At 40.9% G+C, this 27554-nt stretch overlaps 1 protein-coding gene across 2 annotated transcripts in view; it reads right to left on the reverse strand.

The window, feature by feature from the left end:
- Positions 1 to 5250: 5250 nt before the first annotated feature.
- The window catches only part of LOC137869090 (mediator of RNA polymerase II transcription subunit 13-like), a 71131-nt gene continuing 48827 nt past the window's right edge, over positions 5251 to 27554 (reverse strand). The window contains exons 5-31 of one of the 2 annotated variants that reach the window (XM_068706233.1): positions 21333 to 21478; positions 20357 to 20563; positions 19545 to 19709; positions 19287 to 19443; positions 19079 to 19183; positions 17966 to 18622; positions 17266 to 17479; positions 17080 to 17158; positions 16850 to 16971; positions 16477 to 16555; positions 16108 to 16322; positions 15498 to 15673; positions 14302 to 15230; positions 13852 to 14031; positions 13451 to 13680; positions 13138 to 13336; positions 12729 to 13017; positions 12372 to 12624; positions 12094 to 12282; positions 11752 to 11975; positions 11503 to 11645; positions 10520 to 10678; positions 10017 to 10181; positions 9560 to 9723; positions 8315 to 8479; positions 7951 to 8060; positions 5251 to 7087 (exon numbers count right to left, since the gene is read on the reverse strand). In XM_068706233.1, coding sequence (XP_068562334.1) covers positions 6955 to 7087; positions 7951 to 8060; positions 8315 to 8479; positions 9560 to 9723; positions 10017 to 10181; positions 10520 to 10678; positions 11503 to 11645; positions 11752 to 11975; positions 12094 to 12282; positions 12372 to 12624; positions 12729 to 13017; positions 13138 to 13336; positions 13451 to 13680; positions 13852 to 14031; positions 14302 to 15230; positions 15498 to 15673; positions 16108 to 16322; positions 16477 to 16555; positions 16850 to 16971; positions 17080 to 17158; positions 17266 to 17479; positions 17966 to 18622; positions 19079 to 19183; positions 19287 to 19443; positions 19545 to 19709; positions 20357 to 20563; positions 21333 to 21478 — 5854 coding nt within the window. In that variant the 3' untranslated portion in view covers positions 5251 to 6954. Of the gene's footprint in view, positions 7088 to 7950; positions 8061 to 8314; positions 8480 to 9559; positions 9724 to 10016; positions 10182 to 10519; positions 10679 to 11502; positions 11646 to 11751; positions 11976 to 12093; positions 12283 to 12371; positions 12625 to 12728; positions 13018 to 13137; positions 13337 to 13450; positions 13681 to 13851; positions 14032 to 14301; positions 15231 to 15497; positions 15674 to 16107; positions 16326 to 16476; positions 16556 to 16849; positions 16972 to 17079; positions 17159 to 17265; positions 17480 to 17965; positions 18623 to 19078; positions 19184 to 19286; positions 19444 to 19544; positions 19710 to 20356; positions 20564 to 21332; positions 21479 to 27554 lie in introns of both variants that reach the window. The other variant, XM_068706232.1, reaches the window with a different exon arrangement.

The raw sequence follows: 27554 nt of genomic DNA on the forward strand, positions 1-27554 counted from the left end.
ATAATTAGGTCAAGTAATGAATTAAATAATGGAACAATGAGCCTGGAGAGGCCGTGCTTTACATCTCAGAGGCGTTGATAGGCCTCATCATGATGCCAAGCGTGGGTGGAACGTGTGCGATGGCTTATTGGTTTCAAGAATCAGCAGAAACACTTGAGTATCAAAAAATATATATGACAAAAAGTGTTTTATTATGACTCAATAATTAGATTTTATTCTGAATACAAGATGCATAGATAGCAAGCTTGTATATGTAGAGATTTTGTTTTAGAATATTCATATTTATGTCTTTTCATTAACAGCAGTGCTAATGGGTAAGCGATGTAATGATTAATGATGAAGAGCTGTTACAAGCTTACAGTTAAGCTTCTACTACTTTACTTTTTAAACTTCTACTACTTTACTTTTTTCTACTACTTTTTTAGCCTTCTAACAGCCTTATGAGGAAGATATGACTAAGCCAAATCACATGGCAAAATATGTTAAAACCACACCCACACACATCAGTTTGCTACTTGTTTCCTCGCCATCTAAGGACAGGCTTACTGCTCAATTAGTTGTAAAATAGTATCAATATCAGAAAGACAATCTTGCATTGGAAAGTTATTAGGAAAGTATTCAACTCAAAAAGTACTGAGTATAAGTATTGTCTCTCCAGCAGACAGATGTACCAAACAAATCATCTTGCAGAATATGCAGTGGAAAGAAAAATCTCCAATAGAATTTCCAAAATAACTTCAAACTAACTATATAATATGCAGTTTCATCAAAAACTTTCCTAACTAGGACTTTCAAGTCCCATTTGATCTTTAAACTCCCTAAATTAAAATTCTAATTAGAGGTAAAATTTTATCAAATACTATAATGAGTCAGTGAAGAATCGGTGGGAGATTCTTTGTTTGCAAGCAGGTGATCTTCCAAAAAATGGGAAACTTTCAGCTAACGCTCAAAAAACACAACTATGTGAATCCATGAAAGATTCAAATGTGGCCCACTAATATGTGACAAGAATATTATTAGACACTCAGTGAATCTAGTACACTTCAGACCAGTAGACTCCTTATTACATATCTGTGTCACTGATTACAATTAAATAATTCTGGTTCATTAACATGTTTTGCTACGCTGAGAAACATTCCCCTGATTCACCAAATTCCAGTCCTCAGCCATGGTTTTCTTCTAGGCCTACGTTCCCCACTCAGCCTTCCTGCTTGTTTGAGGCATAAAGTCATCAAGGGGATTAATGTTCTTCAAACTTTTATATCCAACATAAATGAAGATTGTTTTCTCTCTTACGTTTAGATGTGTGCAGAAGAGGGGCACACAGCGACTGCTTTGAAGTCCGCAGAGCTTTTATCTTCCTCTATTTACATTGGCTAAAGTGTTAAGTGGAGTTCTCGTTTGGCTTGAAGAATGTAATACCCTGCAATGAGAGATTTACAGGAAGGGGAATCGCAAACTCTGTATGCTCCTTTTGGCGGCCCCCTTCTAACAAAAACTATTTATGCAAATGCAGAGGCTGTGGATGGAAAGCACTCCCAGACAAAATCAGATGTTTCCGACCAGGCTGCCGTGCTGAGCTGGCAGATGTTCTGTCGCTTCAGCAGGGACCCTTTAAACAAAAGCTGTCGATGGCTCTCTGCATTGAGTGTAAGCTGCGCCAAGAGCTGCATTTCCTTGGAGCCATCTGGAAGCACCAGGAAAGTGAGGGCACTGATTGAAACAAGTACTGATGACCACATAACTGCAACTGACCTCCTCTGTGTATTATTATTATTATTATTATTATTATTATTTACATAGACAGATAGTGGTACTGTTAGACCAAATTTAAGTTGGGGGGGATTAGCCTGTTTTTGATCACCCAATTATCTACAGTAATTGTGATGTCTTTTCGGAAACAATATGTTAAGTTTTGGAAATGTAATTTTTGTATTACTTTGTGTTCTTGAACTAAATTATTATTTTTTACCTTTGGGCTGGTGGCAAAAGTCTATAGGCGACAAAGATAAAGGCGGCCCCTTAAACAACAATAATACTAGAGTTGTTTTAGTTGTAATTGCATGGGAGTTGATCTATTACGTCACTATGGATGTTGACCTAAGGATGGAGGCTCATGTGGAGCAGAGCTGCAAATTGGGATCATTCCGCCTCTCCAGAACCACCACACCTCCATCGCACAAGAGTAACATTCTCTGCAAATGCAAACTTGCAAATGTAATGTTATATCAAAATGTAATCACTATAAGAGTAAATCAAAATAACAATAAGTAATGAATCCTTTAAAAAAAACATGTACTTTACCGCCAAAAGAAATGGGATATAGGCTTGTGATGTGTTTATCTATTTGATATTAAATTATAATGTCAATCATATCATATCTGAGTGGAGTAAACCAGTTAACACACAGTGTGTTCTCAGTGTGTTTACTGTATGCATCGGTCCCATCGACATATTAAGCATGGCAAACCTAGTGAGAAAGCAATTTATGAACTAGTCACGTTAGAGGTCACGTCAAATTGAAGCAGGAGCTATCAGTACTTTAACCTCCCAAACTCACGGCTCTCACATTAGATGGTGATGACCCTGACCTGTACCACCCACATGCAGCTCTCGCACAGCTCCTGAACCCTTGCTGACCTGGCTGGCATATCAGGGGTCAGGCAGAGATAGGACCTACCACGTTGTCCATCCCCCCATATGACCGCCACCATGACAGACACCAGACAGTGTGTGTGTGTGTGCTGTATGTCCCCTTTCTCTCTCTCTTTGAAGTTCAGAAAACCAGCAGCGTTCACCACCATCCACAAAGCAGTGTGAAGCTACAGCCCCCAGCTGCCTCCACTTCAGAGGGAGAGGGCATGTCAAAACAGCACATGGATCTGCCCTGCCAAAGTCACGCCTGCAAGTGGAGCACTCTCATGGGTCATCTGGAGTGACAGAAGGGCCCTGATCCTTCACACACCTCTGCTCTGTTTTGGGCCGAGGGGACGGGATGGTTGAGTCTGTAAAGATCTGCACTCACAGCAGCATTTGAATTACACCAAACATGTTACTGTGTTTTGTGAAGTATACCTGATGATCAGCCCTTTTGGTGAGATTTGAGGTGTTCCACTCGTCAAATATAATCATTTTGCAGTATTTCCAGCTAGTGCCAGCTAGTCAGCGCTGGCCTTTATGTTGCTTTTAATTCTGCTCTTTTTGTGTATCGATTACATTCGCTCTTATAGTAAATCTACTAATATAATTGAGACTTAGTTATTGTAAATTAAAGTTGTTGGCATTATGCTTTAGAATCTGTTGATCTGGTATTGCATAAAAAGGACTCTGAAAAACATGTCCATTGCATGTCACAAACATTCTGTTTCATGTCAATAAGGTGGAAATGTAGTATTAAGTCGACCATCTCGCTCTCTTAAGGGGGCTTTTTTGAACAACCTTGTCTCTTGCAGGGTGCACTGTTGGCAGAAAAGCGACATAAAACGTCATTGACTTCTAATTGTGTTTGCGCTAATGTTATGTCAGGCCAGACCCTGGCCTCCTTCGTCCAGTCTGTAGTCCATTTGGCTGCAGCAATGCACTTGGCATGCGAGGCAACAGGTGAATGGCCATGGCCTAATAGGCCATCTGTGGAAAACACATTGCAGTCAATTAAGGGTCCACTGCCTCCAGTTGTGATGGCCATTAGACAGCCCCACCACAACAAGTGACTCTTCAGCTACCCAGTCCTTTTAATTCATGGTGTCCTCGAACTGCCCAGTCCCTCAAAGACTGACTTTTGTCTCGTTTTCTTGTCCACCAGGCTTTTCTAGGTTCTATTAAAATGCAGTTTTCCACTCAAGGATTTTATGTGACCCTGATGGTCAAATATAACCTCCTTCACTACCTCTTTATCTCTGTTGTCCTCACATATTCTAACTCCCCCACTTCACCACACAAAAGCAGCATAGCTCTTACTTCCCCTCAAGAGGACAACCTTTAGAATGATTACATACACAAAATAAACTAATTTAGTCCATAACATTTCTTTGGCAAATGCATTTACTATATTTCATGTCTAGTCCTTCACAATGCCCTACCCTTTAACACACACACACACACACACACACACACACACACACACACACACACACACACACACAAAAACCTTAACGGGCAGTTGACTCTCCTAAATTTGAGGCCGTCCTTAATTGGGCTAATATCAAAATCGTGCAACAAAGACATGACAGCATATACGTCCTCATTGTGATTACAGTAGGACGGTAATGTGGCACTCCTGTTTGCACGAGTGAGCCCAACACATCTTATAAAACTAGACTATCTTGTTGAACAGGAAGGATAACAGCTGGGTGATACAGTTGTCACTCAGAAGTATCATTCGTTGTTTTGATTAGCTTCAAAGAACCAGTCCGTATGCATCGCTTTCCTTCAAAAGTCAGGTCAGTCTTATTCACAATGACAGAAGAAATGCTTGTTATGTCACAGCCTTAGATGTAATCTCTTTGTATGTTGTGGTATGAAAGGTGTGTGAAAACAATGATTCACACCTCTTTACAGCACAGAGTAATAAAAGGCTTATCTTCCTCTTCACATGGCTTGATAGATCATGATTATTCCTGAGGCAAACTGCATTCACAGCATTTCGTCTTTGAGCTGTCGACCTCCAACATATACAGCTAAAATGATGTACATTATCACATATCTAATTAAGGAAAAATAGAGAGAATTTTGAGGGAATTGAAAATAAATATTTCATCTGATTTGTGTGTGTGTGTGTTTCTAATACAGTATATTAAAAGGCTAATAAAAAGTATGTACTTTGCAAAGTGATTATCAGCAGTGGTGGGCGAAGTATTCAGATCCTATACTTAACTAAAAGTATACCTCGCTTTACAAATACTCTTTTACGAGGAAAGGCCCGGAATTAAACATGTAGCAGTCAAACCAATTTTAACAACTGAATATTTTTATGTTTAGTTTATAGAAATGCACCATATTTTATAAGATCATTTATATTATATTATCTATGTTATATGATTTGGATGACATTTTAACCTGAACATTAGATAAATGCGGTGCAGTAAAAAGTACATTTGTACTAAAGTGCATTACTTTAGAGTAAATAGATTTTGTTTCATTTCACCACTGATTATTTGGGTAATCAAATACTGATAAACAAAATTAAATAAGACCATAGCACATTCTGTGGTTTACAGTTTTTTGGATCAAAAGAGAATACTGAACACAACATAATTTTCAGGAGTTTTAATAATTTACTAAAAAAGAGTGTAAAAGTAACAGATCTCTCCCACTAAAGTGGATCTGTTTGATATTCAAAGTGATGACAGATGTAACATGTTTTTGCAAACTTGCCCTCGTCTGTACATTTGTGTACACTTACTTGGCAATTCAACCTCTTGGCTGTAATTAAATGACTTTTGTACTGTATACTGTATATCAAAAAAAGCTCAGCAAAAAAAAAAAATACTTTGATATGAATCACTTGAAAGTAAACCAACCAGCATGAAATGTACAGCTTTAAGAAAATTCCAAAAAACACAGCTGAAAAGTGTATATACAAACATGCTAGAAATCTAACAAAGAGCAGACTCGGTGAAACTGAAGAGACAGGCCTTTCTATTGGTTTGCTTGACATCATTTAGGAGAGCCAATGAAAGCATCGTTCTTAAATATTTAATAACCTTGCAATGTTCAAATACCATGGTCTTCTACTGCCTATTTCAAGTTTTTTAGCAGAGGAGGAACACTTTATAAATATAGAGTATACTGTATCTCCTGCATCAATTAGTTTAATTTAAACTCATTAAATAAAAAGGTAAAATGTTCAGTATCTGTAGAAAGTAAAAAAAAAAGATAAATGTTCATACTGTGTCCACTTTTAAAGAGATGGTTGTTTCCATCGTCCTTATCATTAAGTGCCTGCTTGGAAGAGGTAATATATATATATATGTATATTCATATATATATATTTATATATTTATATCAAATTCTATGACATGATATAATTTGTATAAATATGGCATCTTTACAATTGCATTAAAATTACATTTTTTTTTTTTATTATTTCAGATCCCAAGACAATTAACAGTCAATTGGGAAAAAGGCCTTGTTTAAGTTTCTCCTTTTCTTGTTTTAAATATTAAAAATAAGTCTCAATTCTTTGCAAATGTTTGTCTTACATTATAAACAACACTTCTGTCTTAACTGGTCAAATGTTTTCCATTGTGTTCATATCCACAACACTTTGGAAGGTGAGGAAAAAGTGCCCCTTTCAGAGTAAAAGTAGAAGTTTCATCAACCGACTGCAAGTCCCAAGAAGCTCAACAGTGCAGTTCTATACAAAAATGTAAAAGCATCATTGATGTAACAAAGCCATGTGTTTGTGTAGTCATGCCACTTTGCTGGTTGTACAATATGGAGTTATGTGGCCCTGCACAGACGTCCCTTTTCACAGGTGAAGGTGTAAAGAGAATCGTAAATAGCTTCTCTGTAGTTATCCGATGCTTCTTCAAATGCCACTGAGAGGTGTAGCCCGAGTGGGACATAATGCTATTTTGATCAGGAAAAAGTAACTGTCATTGTGATATGTCAATAAAATGGGCATAGTTGGATAGATCCATCTGTTCTCCCACTCAGAAAGTACCGTAACTGACACAGGACCAGTTGTGAAGGTACAAACTGTACTGGGTTTGCAGGGTGTCGTGGTTAACATGTTACGTTATTGTTCAGAGCATTTCTCTCTTCTTATTAATTACATTCCAGGCATGGGAGAGTCTGACTTGCCCTGTCTTTTATTCAGCCATTAAATCCATGTCAACCCGACGCAACAAAAGAGCTCTGGTGCTCTCTGGTGCCCAGAAGGAGGAAGCGTAGGCACAGAGGAAGTGAAGGTAACCATCAGCCCCCTAGACTCGTCCTTGAAGTCTCACACAGTTAAAGCATGTTCAGGATGGCGTTGTACATTTGGATCAGTACAGCCAAGTGGACAGGCAGGCAGGACTGGCGGTCTTGGGTGGCAGGGGTACACGTCAGCCAGGAGAGGGCGTTGTACTGCTCCAATACAAACCTGTGTTTGACAAATAAACAATTTTAGCAACAATTTCTGACTTATTAGAGATATTTAAACTATATATATTGCAATGGTTTACCCGTCAATTCACCTTGATTTCCTTAATCATAATGGTATACACAAAAATGTTGTGTATACCACTATATACACTCCCAATATTGATATTAAACATATATTAAAGGTTCACCATTCAACATTCTGAACATTAATATAGTAGCAAACAATCTGAGCTGTCTATCTGAGCAAAAAATTAAGTTGCTCACCCTCTCTGTGTGTGTTATAAGCCGAGCTTCTCTGTGCTTTGTTCACAGTTAGCGCTGTTAGCATCGTTAGCTGTGAGTTGCCATCTTAACCGTCGCAATATTGAGAGCCGTTGAGAGGCAATTTCACATTTAGCACCTTTACAAGTATTGGATATTATATTTTGATAATATCTTTATTATTAATCAATTATTAATGAGACATTTAAATTTAATCAAGACCATTGAGACAATAAATACAGGTTTTTGTAATGTTGTGTGAAACCATTATTATCACATTTTTTTCAGTTATGATACATACACAAATTATAAGATGTTTTTACTGATAAACAAACAACTTTAACACATGAATCTGTTCTCAGCACACATTGCAATGTCAAGAAAAAGTATTTGTTGTTAATGAGGTAATTCATGTTACTTAATGAAAATGTAACACTTACTCATAAAGAACAGATATTTTTAATACATAGTTTTGTATCAACTACTAGAATAAGACCATTGGCTAACGCCTTTGAAGGCTTTGTACTTACCCTCTAGTATCTGCTTTCTATACTGCAGGTGATAAAGAAATCTAAAGGGTCAACATGTGTTATGTATTACCTGAGCACATCCGAGGTGGTCTTTGAGTCTAAGGGGTGAGGGGACCTCTTTGTCTTGTCGGACACCAACTCATCTGTTTGAGCTATGGAGATGTGGTGGTGGAGGGAGGCCTGAATAAAGAAACAAAGGGCACAATGTAAAATGTTGAAGCATTCCTGGCTATACTGTATTGAGCAGCTGTGTGCATCTTTAAAGTTCAATCACATAATAATAAGTATTTCTGCACAAATTATTTTTTCTCTCTACGTCTTTCTCTCAAATTGAATAGGCTTTGTCTCTTTAACCCACACACGCACACGCACACACACACACACACACACACACACACACACACACACACACACACACACAGTGTTTTGAGTACCTTGAGGAAGAGTGGACACTGGCTCTCAGCCTGCGGACAGGAGGCCCAGAACCAATGAGGAAGTCCATTTGCTTGTGCAGTGGAGACGTAGTAGCCCAGAGCCAGCGGCTGCTGCTTCAGCTCTTCTGGTGGACTGTCCCTGGACAGCAAGCGCTCTCCCTGGTTCTGTACACACAGGAGAAGGCCAGTTATTAATTACAAACCTTTATTGTGATCCTTTCAAATCCTGGGACATTTTATTTTTCCATCTACATCTTACAATTCTGAGCCTTTGCACTGGCATGAGTGGGTTGTATTCCTTGAACTCCTTTCATGAAAACATGAAAAGAGTACTGACAATACGTTTTTTTTTAACGCAGAACTGCATGCAATCCTTGTAGATCAGAAGATATATAGTATAATGTAGTCTAGTTTAAGTTAAACATAAAGCTCCTAAATCACCATTTGAAGAGTAAAAATACTGATTTAAACCAACAAATATTTCATTAGCTGATATTTTTTTATTATTGGAGTCAAAGTTTTTTGCAAAATAACTACCTGCATGTTTGCATTTTTAGCCGGCAGGTCAATGCGGTAATGACATACACAGCTAACATAAGTATGCGTACCAGATACTTTCACCTATAACATGTTATTGTACAGCTACACACTGTTCCCACAGTTTGTCAGTACTGAATGAACTGTTCCGTAGTACAGGTTGTCAACATGTCTCTTCTCCTGTGCCTCCAAGACAAATTCCTGTGCATCTATTATACTTGGCAAAACTATAATTCTGATTCTTGCTTGATAAAGAGTTAAGTGTCAGTCAGCAAGGACTGCAGTAAAGAAGCTCCCATGCCTCAAAGTACGAAATCAAATCTGAACCTGAGGTATGCATTATAGTTCCAATAAAACATTTATGTAATTAACAGTTGTACATAGCAATCAAAATGCTTATTATATTGTATATGATATACTCTATAGGTGATATAGAACAACCGTGTTTTTTCATTGCCTAGGTATTTCGAGGTTGCCCAGCTAGATTTAGTACGTCTGATCACACCCTGCATGCTTCCTGTGCAAAGTCAAAGCAGAACACAGACATTGATTTTGAAGAGGGAAGGAAGGCTAAGTTGTAAGTCGTAAATACAGCAGCATGCTTTTTTCCACATGCAGAGTATGTCCTTATTTTCCTTTGTAAGAGGGATCATTTGCAACAGCTCAAGTCACTTTAGGATGATTTCTCTCCACCGGCTCATGACTCACCTTGGTGTGCTGGAAATGTGATCCCATTCCCATCCCAGACGGAGAGCCTGGTGAGGGCACAGGAGAGGTGTTGGGGGACGGGTGGAGGTTGCCTGTGATCAGCATCATGTCATGGCCAATGTCGTTCTCCAGTTCATCAGGAAAGGGCAGATCGAACATGTCGTCTGAGGGGAAAAAAAACATGAGATAAAAGCAATGTCAGCACAGCCCCAATGAGTTTTAACTTTGGTAATTAACACATCTCCAGTTTGTTGTCATTCCACACCAACACAATTAATATTCCCACAAAGGGGCATGTCTTTAGGCTAAATGGAACTTCGTCATGTATTGCACAAGCCATTTGTGACTGTGGGGAGAGACGTTTTAGCACAAAGATGCCACCTGTTGGTATAAAATAATATCTAAATAATTTTAAACAAATATGACACAGTATGACTGTTATTTTGGTAGTCATTACCATTATTGTCCTCAGTAGGGTAGGAACTGGGTGCCAGCTGGGTGGTGGCAGAAGTTGGGAAGACTAGGATGTGTGTACAGGAAGCATCCTGAGGTGTGTTCAGCTGTGACGTCTGCAAGTTCAGAGCAGTGCTGCGTCCAAACACGGAGCCCATGGTGACTGCATCTGAAGGCAGAGAGAAGCACAGCAAAGGAGATGTGTCTATTTGTACAAGGTCTTAAAAATATGTTTTTAAATCAGCTGTAACAAAAAATATTATACAGATGTAACAGCCTAATATCGCTTTAATATACTACTATTTTTTTATTTCATGCTGTAGCTCATTTACAGTTTTTCTTATCTGCACAATATGTAGCACATTTTGTATCTAATTTGTGGGTTTAGGTTTTTTTGTAAACAAAGCAATGTAATTCCAGTGCACTGCAATATCTGATATTGTTTTTTATAACCATAAAGATCCTCATTATTAAATCACAGTTTCATAGAGTGGACAGGCTACTAACCAGGCATGATCACAAAGGAACCCTGTGGCTCCATGGCTACCAGGCAGGCACTGAGGATACTGGGGGAGTCAGCAGCTGAGATCCCACACATTCGACAAGCCTCCTTCAGCTGGCGCCCTATTGAATGGAGGGAATGCTCCCCAAGGAGTGAGCTCCAGTCTGGTTGTGAGAGAAGGTGGGAGAAACATGTGCAAATGAGAAAAAGATAAAAGCAGGGATATTTAGAGATATGAAATGTGTTTTAGTACATCATTCTCCAAATAACAGAAAGCAGAACAATAATATGTGGTGATACTGCGTTTAGGCATTACGCTCCAAGGCGCTGGAACAGTCTTCCAGAGGATCTGAGAGTAGCTGAAAATATTGATATTTTTCCACAGAAACTACTATCCCAACTATTCAAAATGGCTTTTATGTAGTGTTTTATAATTTTATGTTTTTTATTATTATTGCTTAGTATTCTTAGTCGTACAAGTTTTTATGACATGGTATAAGTTGTTATGCATATTGTATTTCTATTTTACTGTTTTACTGTCAATATATTCAGTGTTGTATTTTATTTATGTATGTATTTATTTATTTCCTAACTTAATTTATAATTAATTAATCATTTGTAAAGCACTGAAAGGTGCTATATAAATAAAACGTGGTTGATTGACAGATTTAATTGATTTAATTTCTTAACAAAATCTTGAAGGATAAGGAGAAAAGAGAAAACAAATAAAATGAGAACTATAACACCAGGACATAAGTGATAAAACATGTAATACATTTTATGCTGAATGAATGGCCCTACTTACTGCATGTTTTCAAATGAACACTTACTCATTTATATTTCTGGGAAACACAGTGATTATGAAGTAATAAATTAGGATTAGGATAAAAGAAAAGAATAATATTTTGCAACAAACATCCTCTGAACATGACTCATCAGTAAGTTTTATTCATCAGAGCCCAGTTTCTTCTGCACGGACGTCACTCACCTTTCAGCTCTCCGTGCCCCAGTCTGCCTAATCGACCGATCACAATCCTCCATGGCAATGAGGTCATCTGGATGATGCCAATACACCATTCCCACAGCTTCTGCAGTCCCATCTTTCTGGCTGAAACCTTGGGACGTCGTGCTCTGAAGTGAAAAGAGAGATCAGAGCACTATCTAACAGTAACAAAAGAAGAACAATTAAAAAGGACAACTTTGCATAGAATCAGGCCCATAAACCACTTCCCCACACCTGTTGGGTACATCAATGTTGATAATACTGGTCTCCAGGAGCTCCCCCTGCTGGTCAGTGCAGGACACAAGGATCCAGCGCTGGTCATGTGACAGGCAGTATCCAACAAAGAGCACATTGTATTTGGGAGGGAGCTCTGCCCATATCTCCCCTTGTTCTGGCTGCTTGGAACGGGTCGGACCAAGGATGAAGGGGGGAGTGTACAGCTGCAGTGGGCTGGGATGCTGGAGGAGGAAATTCAGATTTTAAGAAAGGAAAGAGGATTCCTATAGGCATGTGCAAGTATATTACACTCATTTTCAGTGTAAATATGACGTGAAGTTGCTCAATTCTCATGCCTACCTCTGGACTCTTAAGTACAGAGTTAACAGTTGACACTGGACCAAAGCCAGTCAGAGACTTGATGTGTGTTAGTTGAGGCAGCAGACGTCTGCATTGGGAGTAGCAGGAGAAGGACAGGGAGCGCAGATGTTGCAGGTAGAAATGGCTCTCCCCACTGGCTGGCTGGAGAAGGTACTGGCACGGCACCACCTAAGCAAGATGGAAAGAAAAGATGATGATCACAAGAGCAAGAGTGAATTCTATGTGATTCTGTTCAGCATAAATCTCAGACGTCTTACCTGGAGCACCAGTGCAGGTCTCATTGTCTCAGGCAAAGTCTGTAGCATCTCTGTGTAGCAGCGAAGTAGCCCTAGTAACCAAATGCTACTGGCCTCCACTTCGTCACCCTCTTCTTCCTCTCCCCCTTCATTTCTCGCTCCACTTGAGCTAAGAAAAGCATCCACTATGTAAATAACAATAGCTGGTGGGTTTGCGAGGCTGTCCATTGTGTCGGCCACAGTGGGGATGCCGATCCTAGCCTGCTCAGCAGTGCTGAGAGAGCAAGAGAAGAAAGAAGTTGTGCTTTTATTCAAATAGTTCAAATGCATTGGGCAAAAATCGAGTGGAGGTAATTTTCTCATTCATTTGGAACTTACAGTTCAGGGTTTTCTGCTGGTGTGTTGGCTGGTGGTGTGGCACTGGAAGGCCCTTTAGAGTCGCTGGGTGCACCTTGGGCTGTCTCCCCTGTCTGGTTTGAGGTTGCTGCAGTCGGGGTCGAAGCATTTCCTGAACTGACAGCCCCTGGAGCTTGTTCACCTTCAGGGCCCCAAGCTTGAGGCTGCCCAGAAGAGGCAGGCTGGGTTGAAGAAGTGGGGTTTAAAGGAGGCTGAACTTTGGGAGGCAACAGAAGACTGCTGTCCAATGGAAGGGCTGACAGCTGGGGACCTGCAAGAAGGAAATAATAATTTCAAAAAACTGATTTAAAAAAATAGGATAGAGTGCAATAGAAGTGCCTGAATGATATTTTATTCATTATATTAGATTAGTCCGTTTGAATATTCTCACCAAGCTGCTGCTTGCAGGCATAAGCGTAGAGTTTAAGTTTGCTGAGGTTGTCGGTGTGCTGCTGTCCAGCCCAGGGTCCAGTCACCCACTGGTCCACATCCAGCTCCTCCAGCTTTTCTGGTTCTACTTCTTCTCCCACACGCACAAGGCCGTCCCTGGACACCTTGGCGAGAGGACGGTGCTTCCCTAGGCGGCACGTCTGGAAACGGAGTCAAAGCTTCGGTTAATTCCCTCATTAGAAACACTTATGACATTATATTACAATATGTGTTGAAATTCTACAATACTTCTGATTCAGATTTCAATCTCTTACCTCATAAACAGCGCTAAGCTCCTGGAAGAAGGCGCGGGCCGCAGCCAGCAGAGAAGGGCTACTGGGACACAGCACCACATAGGCCACATCCCGCTGCCCCCCATATGGCTCCAGTAGCAACTTCTCCCAGAAAGGTAACGCCAGAGGGGACAATGCCAAGAAGTCCCTGTCCCTGTCATAGCCCAGTAACACTGTAGGAATGGGCAAGGGCTCTGGAGACTCCTCCGAACCTTGGACAAATAGAAAAAGTTACATTTTTAGTTAGTTACAGTCTAATTATGACTTTTCTGTGCATTCCGGACTACCACTTTAGAGGTTTATAGCATTACAGGTAACATACAGTAAACAACTAAGACAGAGAATTTTTTTTCTGAATAAAATCAAAGAATGTGTTGACTCACCGTAGGAGCCTCTCCCGGCCATCTTATGGAACTGCTGCCAGGTGAGTGGACCCTGAACATGCTGGATGTTTTCCCAGGTCCGTCCTGTTCTCTTCTTCTGGATCGCATCCTGCAAGAAAGGCTGCAGAGATAGCAGCATACGGACCATGTCCTGGGACGACAACATGTTCATGTCCACCACTGTGGAGATTGGCAGACAAACAAAAAGGATGAACAGATGCACACATGTTAAGTTAACATGAATCCATACACAACAAAAACTAATTAACACACACAAAACACATCAATACATAGATTAGATAACACAAAGGCAGCTGGACATACATAAAATAATAATCTCACTAAAGATCTGTGAAGTAGGGCTGTATTTAACGGAGTTGATCACACAATATTATCCTAAGGATGCATTCAATTATTTGTATGTTGTATATTTTTCAAACCCCTTCTTACCATTTGTATGAGGCCAGGAGTGAAGAGCTGTACTTCTGACAACAGCTGAATCTACTTTTCCTCCTGTGGGGTTATCCACATACTGCAACCCCTGCTCCAAGGCATTGTAACAGTCCACACAGGCATCACTCCCATCCGCCCACTGCTTTTCAGACATCCAGCTTTGGAGCAGTGCTCCCTTGCGGCCATGGCAGGAACAGCTGAGGGGGAGATGCAGTGATGCCAGGGAGGAAATAGGCTGGGAACAGTGCTCCTGCAGAAGGACCATGACTAACGGGGAGGCGGGGGCTGCGTCCTGCGCACGCTTGGCCCTGGGGTCACCCATAGTTGGGTCGCGCCGGCAAAGAGCCAGCCTCCTCTCGGCCGCCCGGCCTACCTCAGAAGTCCGGCCATAAATATCCAGCTCATCCTCCAGGAAGAGGCCCGTGCCATGGGCCAGCCGCCTGTTGACAATGGCACTGAAGCCACACATACAGCGGTACTGATCTTCACAAGTGGAATCAGGGATATACACCCCCACATCTGCTCCTTTGACATTCATATTGCAGGCACAGATACAGCAGCTGTCAAAGTTGCGATCCTTGAAGACGTTGAGTACGGAGTCTGAGAGCAGGAGGATAGCATACAGGCTGTGGGCCTCAGGCAGGGAGGGTCCTGGCCGAGCTAGGGGATCTACAGAGCTAAGAGGCAGGCTGGTGGAGGGCGTGGAGACCGGTGAGCTAAGCTCAGTACCATCCTGCTTCACTGAATCCTGCCCAGAGCTTGCAGCGTTAATACCCCTTGGCGTACGAGGGGTTCGCGGAGTGGGCACAGAGAAGCGGGGAGTGGCAGGAGATGGGAGGATGCCAGCGGTGGTGCTCACAGAGGCAGTGGTGGCACTCATCTGGCCGTACTCTTGGTCTGTGAGGGCGTTGACACTTGGCATGTTTCTGGAAAACACACACATTGAAGGAAAGACAAACATGATTACTTCAGATGTCTGGGCAGCAGCTCTAAGAGGCTGCTCCTTACATCCAAACAGAGCATCCTTAGAGAGCACTTTTTCTAGTGACGATAAAAAGCTAACCTCACATAGACCTCCCTCAGAAACCATAAACCCCAGCACAACACTGTTTTTTATACAATAATAGCACAATTACATTTATGGACATTGAAGTTCTGTTAGTCATAAAAGCTTGTCACAGCTGACTACTCACGTGTATCCATCTCTGATGAAAGTGGTATTCTGGGAATGCATCACCGGGAAATGCTCCATTTTGGGCAAGAGGGCCCAGGATGGACGATAGTAGCATTGCTCGGTAATCTTGAGTTGCGGTAGACTCTGGCTGGGTAAGCAGGCGAGTGGAGCAAACATGGAGGAGCCTATCTGTGGCTGGACAGAGAAGATATGAGTGGGAAATATAATTTAACCAATTAGCTACATAGACAAAAAAGTAAAAGAGCATAAAGGGAGAGTCTATTTGTTTACTGTCAACAACTCCACTACCATAATACTAACTGTAGTCAGTACAGATGTCTGTCTCACAACACAGAGATATATAATTAGCAAGCTACAGGTATCAGTGAAACAATTCAAACATGATGTGTGAGGCCTGATCAGCTGCTCAGGAGCTGACTTTCAGTCAGTCAACAAGTCCTTGTATCGACTTCCCCTTGATGAGAGTTTTAAACGGATAAAAGTAATTAATGAAAGTAATGAACCAGTCAAAGTCCATATTATCATACAAAAGTGTAATTTCCTCTGTTCACACTTGATGATGTTGCTATATGGGCTGTTTAATTGGGGATCGATCCACCTCTCCTCACCTTGAGATCCTCCTGCCTGGGACTGGCTATGCCCTCCTCAATCTCCATCCTGTATTCAGTAAAGTGGGTGGAGGCTAAAGGCAGCAGGTGGTCAGCCGCTCCGCTGGGTGCCGGGGGCTCTTGGCTTGGAGTGTCACGATACGTTGTGATGGGAGAGAAGGCTGGGTGCTGCTCTAAGGAAGGTGGGGTGGGAAACATTCTCTGGAGGTCTGCTACTGCTGAAAGGAGACAGATATGGAAAAGAGATGGAGAGGGGAGGAGGAGGAGCAGAGGGTGGAAAGTATTTTACAAAGGTATAATGGGACAAAACATAAAAAAAACTGTAGTTAGATAAATGTATTTCACTAAATACTCATTGAAGTGACTCACTTGATGGATAAGGTACAGCAACTCTCCCTTCTTTCCCCAGAGGACGATCTTCTGTTGATACTGGTAGCTTGGTTGAGTGCTGGTTGGGGTAAACAGTTATGTGTAAAAACAAATTACTACACATAATAATGGAGGATCAGCTTCAATTGATACAATGTTTTCAGCCTCAGAATAAAGCATAAAACATAATATATAATGACATAATTATGCTGATATATAATATCAGTGCCTGTGTTTCCAATAACTGAAAAACCACCAATTTGAGAATGTTTGCTAGAAAAAAAACTGTAGATGAGTCAGACAGAATATCTTACATGCTGTTCGTTAAAAGAAAAAATACATATATGTCAGAATATAGTACATAATGCCTCACCCCCAACTCTTCCTCATCTTCATCAAATATGTTGTCGAGATCAGAGATGTTGACCACCAGATCTTTTTCTCTGGTCAGAGAAGGGTTGGCTTTGGCAGCTCCATCATCCTGACCTGATTCATCTAAAACAACACACAAACAACTTTAGGACAATGGCTCCAAATTGCCCATCACTAATTGCAATGTAGAATACGTATATGATGTTGATGGCAGCGGCGACTATGTCCCACCTGATTTTGGAGCCGAGTTAAAAATGGACATAGCATCACTCCCATCAGGCAGTGCTCCATTGCCGGTGATTTCTTCTCCCTTGTGAAGAAAATAGAATAAAATAAGAATATTCTCAGATGAAGTCCAGCTGTAGTTCTTCTGAATCACTGCATTGTGTTTTTAAACTTTTTAAAACTGTGTCCTACCTTGGCCTTCTTGTTGGGTTCTCGTCCTTGACCCTTTAACCTCTTGGAAGAGGAGAAAGTGTACTCAATGTCTCCTTCCTTAAAATCGTAGGGATCATCTCCAGGCTCCCGCAGTGCCTCCACACCTGGCTGCTGGAACAGGCCCAAAGTGTGGATGTGGTCCCTCACCCTCTCATCTGAGATCTTAAATCTCTTGTGAGTCTGTGTATATAGTCTGGAGGAGAAAAAGAGACAAATGCAATCAAGCAATGTATAGTAGTCGTTCTTCTTTCAGTCTTACTTGGTTTCTTTTTTGGCCTTGTATCTTATCTCATAAATAACTGTTCTCATATCTAATCAATGCTTTCATTGGATGTCAATCCCCCAGTCTTTATGGTTGATGTTTTGTGTCTAATATGATTCTGGCTCAGGTAGCACTGTCCAATGTTTCCAGAAGCCTAGAAGTGGCTCTGAGTTATGCTCTGCTTCATGCTCTTAGATGCTTGTTTGGAAAAGGAAATGTACTTATGACTTCTGGTGACTAGTAGTTCTTTTGATTACCAATGTTGAATGCACTTATTGTAAGTCGCTTTGGATAAAAGCATCTGCTAAATGACTGTAATGTAATGTAGAATCTCTTCATCTGTATTCTAAGCTAATCTTTGCTCTTTCTCTCCCAACTTTTTGTTTTGCAAACACTGCTGTGGTTTCTCTCTCCTACCTCTTTAGCAGAGCTCCTTCAGTGGCTGTCTCGGTCTTCACTTCCTCTAATTTATCAGTGGGGAGTTCACAGGGTCTGCAGTCAGTCTTATCAGTCCTTGGAGTCCTGAAGCCTCTCCACCAGCCGGCCCCGTTCTCCCTCTGCCTCAGCAGAGCTGTATACACTGCTGTCTCGCTGGTAATCAACCCCAGCCCTAAAGCCCCATCCTGACAGACAGGAATATCCACAGGCCCATCCAGGACCTCTGGGTCCTGCACTCGGGGGTGTGGGCTGAGTGTGGGCGGAAGTGGAGACATTGGCGAATGGAGAAGGGAATCAGGGGCTTTTCTGCCATTGGAGAGAGGTTTGGGATACTTGCAGCTTGGCAGAGCAGCCATAGGTTCCAAGGAAGGCTCCAGAGCCACAAGACCCCCAAGCTGAGGCCCTCCTGGTGAGTCTTGTTCCAGAGGGGTCTCCTGAGTGACAGATAGACGATGGTGGAAGGGGATCATGGCTGGCCTCTTGGACTGTTTGTCAGCCTTTTCTGTCTTGTCACTGGTCTTGTGTTTGGGCAGGGAGGGAGGGTATAATGACGGCCCGGAGGACTGAGTGGGGTTGGCACTATTCTGGGGGTTGGCAGTAGATGTGGCGGTCAAATTCAACTTCTGCTGCTTCAACCTGCAACAAAGTCATTAAAATTAATAAAAAATGAGTGAAAACCTGCTTTAAGTTAATTGTTACAGAGATATAGCATTGATGTCACAATAATGAATTAATGAATGGCTTGGAGTTTCCAACATTTCTTTCATTACCTTCTTTTTGAGAGTTTCAAACACTACCAGGTCCCATTCATTGTCCTCACCTGTCTCTTTTCTGCTGAGCAGTATTATTCTTTGGTTTTATTAAAGTTTATACTGTGATCTGACAATTTATGTCAGATCACATTTGTCATACATTTTTTGCCTATGACAAATAGATCATACATTTGTCATAGTAATATGACAATTACAATTTTCAAATTAATTACAGTATTTTAGTTGTAGTTTTTGTTGTTGTTTTTGGTCACACTGTATAGTATGGTATAAATACAGTATAATGCTGGTATTGAACAGCTTGGGTGTTGCTCTGTGGTACCTGGAGCAGCTGCAGGACGCTCTCGCTCCCAGATCGTTGAAGTCCCACGTGGTTACTCCATTAGGCACTTCTTTCTTAAGCGATATGTCAGTTGGCGGATTCAATCTGCAGGGAAGAAAAAGATCCATGAGGGCGCCAGATCAACCGCATCAATGCACTTCCACTCACACAAAACATTGGAAACAAACTCAGCGATGGTTGAACTTACACATTCTGAGGCTGGTTCAGATAGCACTCCCTCCAGGCCTGATGGACTACCTGACAGGTTAGCTTCTTCCCAGAATGCTTTGGGCTGATACTGGCAACCCCCATGCTGTTGTCTGGCGTGGGGACACTGGAGATGGAGGTCACAAAGCCGCTGTCCGCTGAAATGCATAGGGTGGAACAGATGTTGAAGTGCAGGAACAAGCATGAGATCATTTTCTATATAATTTCCTGTATGAAGGCGTTTCTGTGTGTGTTTTACCTGAGCAGGGCTGCTGCGGTGACGTTGGCGGTGTGAGCGGCACGCTGCAGTGGTTTGGCTCCCTGCTGAGGCCCTGAGCTGCAGCAACAGGTGGAGACTGCTCCAGTGGTAGGTCCCCCTGGGCTATCAGCACTAAAGCAGCTGGGTAGGTCATCCTTACTCCTCCTAAGAAGACGAAAAGAAGAAGGGGATTATTCACTGTTATGAAACAAAAGGGTGGCAGCTACTCATTTTTACCGGCAAGGTTTATTGAGCATTTGTTGGAGTCAGTTAAACATTGATTATGCCTAAAATATATTTAGCAACCAATCATTCATTAATATTCTGCTGAAGAAAATTATATAAGCATCGATATACTTTATGCAATCTACTTGCTCCTTATCCATTAATGTAATCACACACTGTCACTGCTCATATAAAACACATCATCTTAAATCCCGTCACACTCGCTTCGTCACTATCGTTTCAGGCGGCAAAGACTAGACAGACTTTCCGTCTTAGATGTAAAAGCTATTGGTATCCATATGAGGTTTGATTATAATCAGGTCAAACCAACACTGTGGGATCAGACTGATTACACAAAGCTGTTAGAGTAACTCCCCAAGGGGGGGGGGGGGAGTTACTCTCCTCCCATTTCAGTCATTTCCCTTTTTCCACTCTGAGATGTGAGACTGTGAGGATCATTGCAGCCAAAGTACACTTCAATAGCACCCCATCCACTAATACCTCAGCTCAAACTGCTCGGGAGACAGCATGGAGACGGAGGGTCTGCACTCTTTTAAATCCAGCAAATGTGTTGATTTTTTCCATACCTACGATGACCTCCACTGCCGCGTGACAGTTGCGATCATAGGCCTGGCTTGCTTCTTCTTTTTCCTTTTCTCCACTTCCCTCTTTCTGCGGAAGTACCACGGGGTAGAAGTAGCTCCACTCCTCCATCAGCTTCCGTGTCGCTGGGTCACTCATCTTGAAGGCCTGACCTGTTAGAGTGCCGCTCAGACCGTATGGACTCAGGATAACTGCAGGTGGATAAAACAGGTTGTAAGAAGGGAAAGCAGGGTGTAGGGCTGAACTCTACCAAAGACATTTTGTAAAACAGAGTTTCTCCACAACGAATCACACAAAAGCACCTCTTTAATTTCACTTAATCATATGATTGGCAGTACTTCTGTTTTAAGCAATAACGAGTACAACATTAACACATATAATCTGCATAAAATCAGGAACTTGACTACTGTTTTGCAGTGCTGGAATGTCAGAGTACATTTACTCCATTCCTGAACTTAATTACAATTTAGAGGTACTTATACTTTACTTAAGTGTTTCCATTTCAGTCTATCTTACCCTTCTACACCACAACAATGAGAAGGACATGTTTTACGATTACTCAGCTACATTTATCTTTAGTCACTTATAACTTTATCCAAATTCATCATTATTAATTCATTAGTATCATAGCATAACTTTTATCTCAATTGATTACTTTTTCTTTTGATACTTTAAATATATTTTGTTAATAATACTTACATACTTAAACATGTTTCACTTGTAATGGAGTATTTATATAATGTGGTAATGCCACTTTCACTAAAGTAATGGATCTGAATACGACTTCCACTACTACTAATTTGATTGCAACATTACACATCAGGTTTTGTAAATTATGGCACGTTGTATTATTATAACACGTCTGGTTATACTTCATTGAAGCGCATGCTTACTGATCATACTTTTTGTTTTGTTCTGTGTAAATAATAAGAATAAAAAACAATAGCCTTATGTCATTACCTTGTATTGGTGTGATGGAGGTCTGTGCGAGATGGATGTGGTGCTCTGTGACATGGTATGCAGGCTGGTGCTGGGCGATCTCCACACTCGTGCACACATTGCTCTCCCCGTGGAGGAAGAAGGAGAAGGAGCATGATAGGTGTTCACTGGAGACAGAAGACAGAAAATGGTTTAGACAGTGAGACCACAGATAGGCAGAAACAGTACAGGAAGGTAGTGGTGTATATCTTCTGTGTACAGTGAGCTGATCATAGAAAGATGTGAACAATATCTTTCACACCATGAAAAATTGTATTAATTATCAATATGAGTTTGCACTGTAAAACAGAATCTTGTTGTCCAATTACATGAACATTTCCCTTCACAACTGTTAACATAATTAAATCAAGATTTAAATGTAATCAAAATCACATTTAATTATGTTAAATTTGAGATTAACCCATAAATCACATCTATTGTAACACAAACGTACAACATGGATATGCTGATCTTTCGGGCAGTGGCCTGACAGATGATGAGCGCTTTTCTCCAAACAGCAATTTAGAGAACAACACTCAGAATGTGACTTTGCAAGAGCCTCACTAAGCTCTACCTACATTGATCACCTTCATCATTTCCCACACGGGCTCCTTATTGCAGGTATAAATCCTCATTTGCTTATGAATGATTGTGGCGACTACATGTTTACATATGCAGCGCTCTCTTTATTACACAGCCCAGGCATATTCATCATGCATTGCTCCTTTTTTTTAATCTCAGAGGAGGAATTGTTGGGGCCTTATTGCAATCTACATACCAGTGGGCGGGCTGGACATCATTAACAACCAAGATGGCTTCACTGATGTATATTTTTAATCTATAAAGCTCCTTACCACCTTGGTTTCTATACATCAGACTGAGAATAAAGTCAGCAGGTACTGTAATCTCCTTGTGATTACCCTGCTGCCTATGCAATATCTCCTTTGCCCTGAGGGAGCTGGACCTCCATTTGAGCTGTAATGGATCATCAAATTCAATAAAATGGCCAGTTCCACACAGTCACTCATGGGCAGAACTAAACGCAGTCTTGAGGGAGCCAAATATCTTTTGATGTTGGCCGTGGCAGCCTCCAGATGGCGCCGAGTGTACCCAAAGAGAGAAGAAGAGGCCAATTTCTCTGCTTCATAAACATTCCTGATGCTCCCGGAGAAAAATACACCCTCATATCTGGTGGTTTAAACACAATCATGCACAATCACAGGAGGAGGAGCAGAGCTAAAGTGCATACATAACATACACAAGCACAGGTCGCCTTCGCACCTATACAGGCACACGCTCTTTCTCTCACACAACAGCGTATCATTTCCACAATTCACATCTGTACAATGCATGAGTCAAAATGCTTTCAATGCCGCTGCTCTCCAACCTTGTCCTCAGTGCATCATTACACATATGAAGAGCTATATATAGCTGCATGGGGAAGCTCAGGGGAACAGCTGCAAGTCAAGAGTACCACCAGTCCAGCTAACTGACATGCCCTTATGCAACAGTCAACGAGTCCATTGAAAAGCATAAAGATAAATGCTCCAATTATCTCCTGTGTTTGCAGTGATTCTTCATGAAGTAATTTACTTATATTGATAGACACGGCTAATGGCACTTAAGACAAATAAGCTAGGAAGTCTTTTTATGTATTTTTTCATAGGGTGATTGGTGATTGATTGATTGATAAATTGTATGTATTTTACCGTGTTACACTTTCTGCTCTGGCTGCCCGGTACAGATTAAATAAGGCTGTGAAATGAAGCATCCATTAGAATTTATTCCCCTCTTGTGATGATAATTCTGTTTATACTGTTATTATATATTTTTATGAGATGTGTGAGGACTGATCGGGACTGATGTGAGTACAAAAACATGACTCCCTCAAGACCCCTCGTAAAAAACGGCAGCCCTTGCCAAATACCGGGGAATCGCTGTTGAAAATCATCTGTTGTCTCTTTGTATCGTTGTCTCTTTCTCTGTCATAAAATCAGACAGCCAACCAGAAGAATTAGTGGCTCAACACTTTTGATATTTCAGGAATTATTGTGTGCTAAAGAATTGTTCACCTTGGTGCTCTCAATTAAATCTACCTTATACATTATAAAGCAGAGGCCAAAGAAGGCCACTGATGAATATGATATAAGTTTAAATTGAATATTGTGTACAGAGAGGCAATCAGTCTTCATTAACTAATGTGCAACTATTATGACCGAAGACCTATTATAGCTGCAATAAAGTGCAATTAAATGTGATTCAGGGAAAAGCAGAACTACAAAAAAAGCATCAAACTGTAGGCTGACGCAGCTGGTAGATTGATGCTCCCTGTCCTTTTACAAAGGGCATTTTTCTGCACAGTAAGCGGGTGTGAGTGTGTGGACACACAGGGCTTCTTGCATCCTCAGGGGACATTTGTGCACTCGGCAAGCGTGCGTGCAAGTGTGTTTTTTTTTGTATATATGTGTGTGAGTACAGTGGACAGAGATGTGAGGCAGCTGTGTGTGCTGGGCTGCATGAGTACAGGTATTAATAAATGAAGAGGAGTGATGGCTGAGACTCGCCTCAGGGCTGACAGTACTGGAGAGATATAGAGAGAGGGAGAGAGGGAGAGAGGGAAGGAAGAGGGGGTGTGTGGTGGGGGATTGAGAAAAAGAAGTGAGAGTGAGAGGAGGAAGAGCAGGGCAGAAAGAAAGACAGCAATAGAAGAAGATAGAGACAGAGTGAGCACTAGAGGTAGAGCAATTAAGGAAATGCATGAACAAGAGACGAAAAGGGGAAAATAGAAGGATAGAGAGGAAATTAGGAAGACAAGGAGGAGAAGATACAGTGTAAGATGAGGAGTGAGAGCAAAACGAGTGTGAGAGAAAGAGGAGGAGGTGAATAATTCAGTGCCACGCACTACAATTGCTGCACACATATCGATGAGATCAGAGTTTTAATGGGTGGCTACTGAGCACAATTTTATGGTGAAATCAATCAGGGAATGTAGATCCGGAGAACACACACACACACACACACACAGTGTACGTCTGTGTGTCTATTTCATTTGGCTCCATATGTATGGTAAGCCAAGTATGCCAGCGTTAACAGCAAAAAAAAAAAAACAGTAAAATATATGATATCATATGTGTGCGAATGAGTATATATGGTATGCATGTAGAGGGAAGACAACTACATGTGACAACAGACATATGTGCATCACATGAATGCCACTGAAAAAAAAAAAGGTAAAGGGACTGTGTTGGTTTCATGAGACAACATGTGTCTTTGCACCTCATCACAGCACCACCAGCCAGCCAGGCAGCCAGCAGGGGAGCTGGTTAATGTCCGACATGCATCATGGACTTGGCACATGCATCTGTGTGTACAATCACATGCACACAAAATAGGAATGGTTATCTCGGTTGTGGGGACGCTCTCATGTCTAACCCCGTGGGAGTAAAACATAAAACAAGATTAGATTAGAGTTGGAAAGCAATAAACAGTTCAAAAGAAATGTGCACACAAAGCTTTTTTCCCCCACTGTTAGAGGCATCTAAAGCCTATGATGTGATACCTTTGTTTAGACATCATTAACAGTCATGTGCACTAAGCAGGCATGATAGCATTTTCTTAGACTCTCAAATCTGGGGGATTAATCTCTTTAATCTGTACTTTAAATGCTCTGTCTGCCACCACAGCAGCACTATTATGAGTTATCTTCATCTTTCTAGCTGCCTAACTCTTTCCTACATATTCTGAACAGATCTCTTGGAAACACAAGAAGGTCAACACTGCTCTGGTGGACCGATGTAGAGGATGTTTACCCTCTTATAAGCTCCTGTGAGCAGCATGTACACACACTCTGTCCACATGCTCTAAAAGTCCTTCCACTGCACCGGCACAATGTCTTTATTCCATACAAACAAATCCAACCAAAACATCAATACTCTCAGACACGCAGGTGTGTGCGTATGTGCCTGCACGCACCCATTATACACCAGTATTAACACGAGCATAAGGGGGATGCAGTTAGCTTGATGTATTATTCAGTGGTTCCCAGTGGGTGGTTTTAGCCAGTGTTGCTATCACAATGATTGTGCTCAAATACTGCTCCAACTATGTATATGGATTCACAATGAAAAGGTGCTCAAGGACACAAACTGTGAACACACATCGCCCTCTCCGTAGGCACAAGAAGCAAAGAAAAAAAATCTGTCTATCGCAGTCGAAATTAGATTTCTTGTCAGTCCTGAAAAACAGCAAAAAATAACTGTGAATACTGGCTTTTACCTTCATGTCTGTGGTCCTAATTAAAAAAAGAGGGACAGGATCTGTTGGAAGGCTGTTGCTGTGATGCATCACCATCCTCTCTATTGATCTGTGTGTTTTTTCTCTCTCGCCCCCTCCCAGTGGTTTTACCTGGTAATATTAGAAATCTGGAGGATAGCGTGTCACGTGTTCCCTGCTTTCCGTCTCCAGAGAGACTCCAGAGACATGTAGAACAACATGTTTCAAAAGAGAAAATGCTAATTATTCAGTAATCCAAATATTTATCAAGGGTGAATGAAGGGATGCCACCCCTGAACTGTCGTCTTAAAAGCACAAATACATTACTTAAATAACACTGAAGTAAACATGTCATCAGATACTGTCTCCGTCTTCTGGCACATTAACATTTGAATGGCTCCAGTGCAAAATAGTCAATCAATGAGTCTGCATAGATCTCTCTCTCTAAAAGCTGTTTTACTACTGACTGAAGCACATATTTTGCCATACACACAAATACAGAAACACACATATTTCAGTGTAATTTACATAGTATTGGCTTTGAGCTGGTTTCTTTGAAAAAATGCCAAGACAGAGAGTTTTCTTCTGCAGAGAACCTCCATCTGAACGCGTGTTAGCCTCCTATTGCTCTGCAGAAACCAAGGAGCCAGAAGTAATGAGGACCTATAAAACTAGGAAGAGTTCCATCGACTTCCATTAAAAACATTAACATCTTGAAGTTTCTAGCTCTAAAGTTTGCAGAAGTAGTTGATTGCAAAGCAAAAGTCTGGACGGCGGAATAATAAAGAGCAAGAGGTAGAATGAACGAGATGTTTTCTCCTTAAGGGTGCTACTAACAAGTATTTACTGACTGAAGTATTGAAAAACAAATAAAAAATGACTCACTCAACACTCTCTAAATCCTTATGCTCTAAATCCAAACCTCAAGCCTTTTTTCACACCTGGTCTTTATAAGCCAGTCAATACTCAGTAAGAGTATTTTAGTCAGTCCACCATTCATTCAGTCAGTTACCTTTGAAACAAGTCAAGTCAATCTAAAGACAATACAACACATCTAGGATCTTACACCATTTACTCATCAACTATTTTACATTTTTACACTGATAATCTTTTTCTGTAATGAAAGTAAACGTTTGTTTTTAAAAAAAAAAGAAGAAAAAAGTTATATCTATCTTGTAGGTCATTTTGATAAACAATATATATCAAAATGAAGCATTTTTTTCAGATTATTCAATGAATAAATTGTCTTTTTGAAATAACCACACGGTAAAGTTGAGTTTTGTTTGCTCCTGTGTGAACTAAATACTTGACAAATGAAAAGTACTGACTATTTCCTCATTTTATTAAGAACTTTAGTGCAAAATGATTAGATTGCCTGATACATTTTAATTAGTAGTGCTTATTAATTGAGACAAAATAATGTGTATCACAACATCTCGATATATGATTTCATCACAATATGATTCAATTGAAAGACGATGAATTATCAAATTGAATTGTCCCCCAGCCCTTATTCAAGTAAGCCTTAAAGCATTCCATTTAAAAAATGTTTTTAAATCTATCAAACTGTTTCTAATGCATTAACATCATTTTGCACACAACATGTTTTGGCAGAAGCATGTGACTTTCTTTCTCTCACTTATTGCAACTGGGAGTTCAAGTTTTTTTTAAGCCCCTGAAAGCACCAGGGGAAAGATTTAACCAAACATACCAATTATATATATTTGTTTGTTCTCGCCTGCCTGTTTAGGATTAAACTTGATTAAATTAAATTTATTTTCATATTAGGGTGGACTTTGTACAAATCCTCCTGGCTCCCTTCCTCCCCAGCATATATCTATTCACTATGCTATTTTAATTGTGCAAATGAATAAAAGTAAGTTATCTTGGCATCAGTTAAAATATCGCACAGGTCTAATCACAGATGCATAG

The sequence above is a fragment of the Cebidichthys violaceus genome, unplaced genomic scaffold (genome assembly GCF_023349555.1).
Source record: "Cebidichthys violaceus isolate CVI_PGR_0920_01 unplaced genomic scaffold, fCebVio1.0.p SCAF_12, whole genome shotgun sequence".
Classification (NCBI taxonomy): Eukaryota; Metazoa; Chordata; class Actinopteri; order Perciformes; family Stichaeidae; genus Cebidichthys; species Cebidichthys violaceus.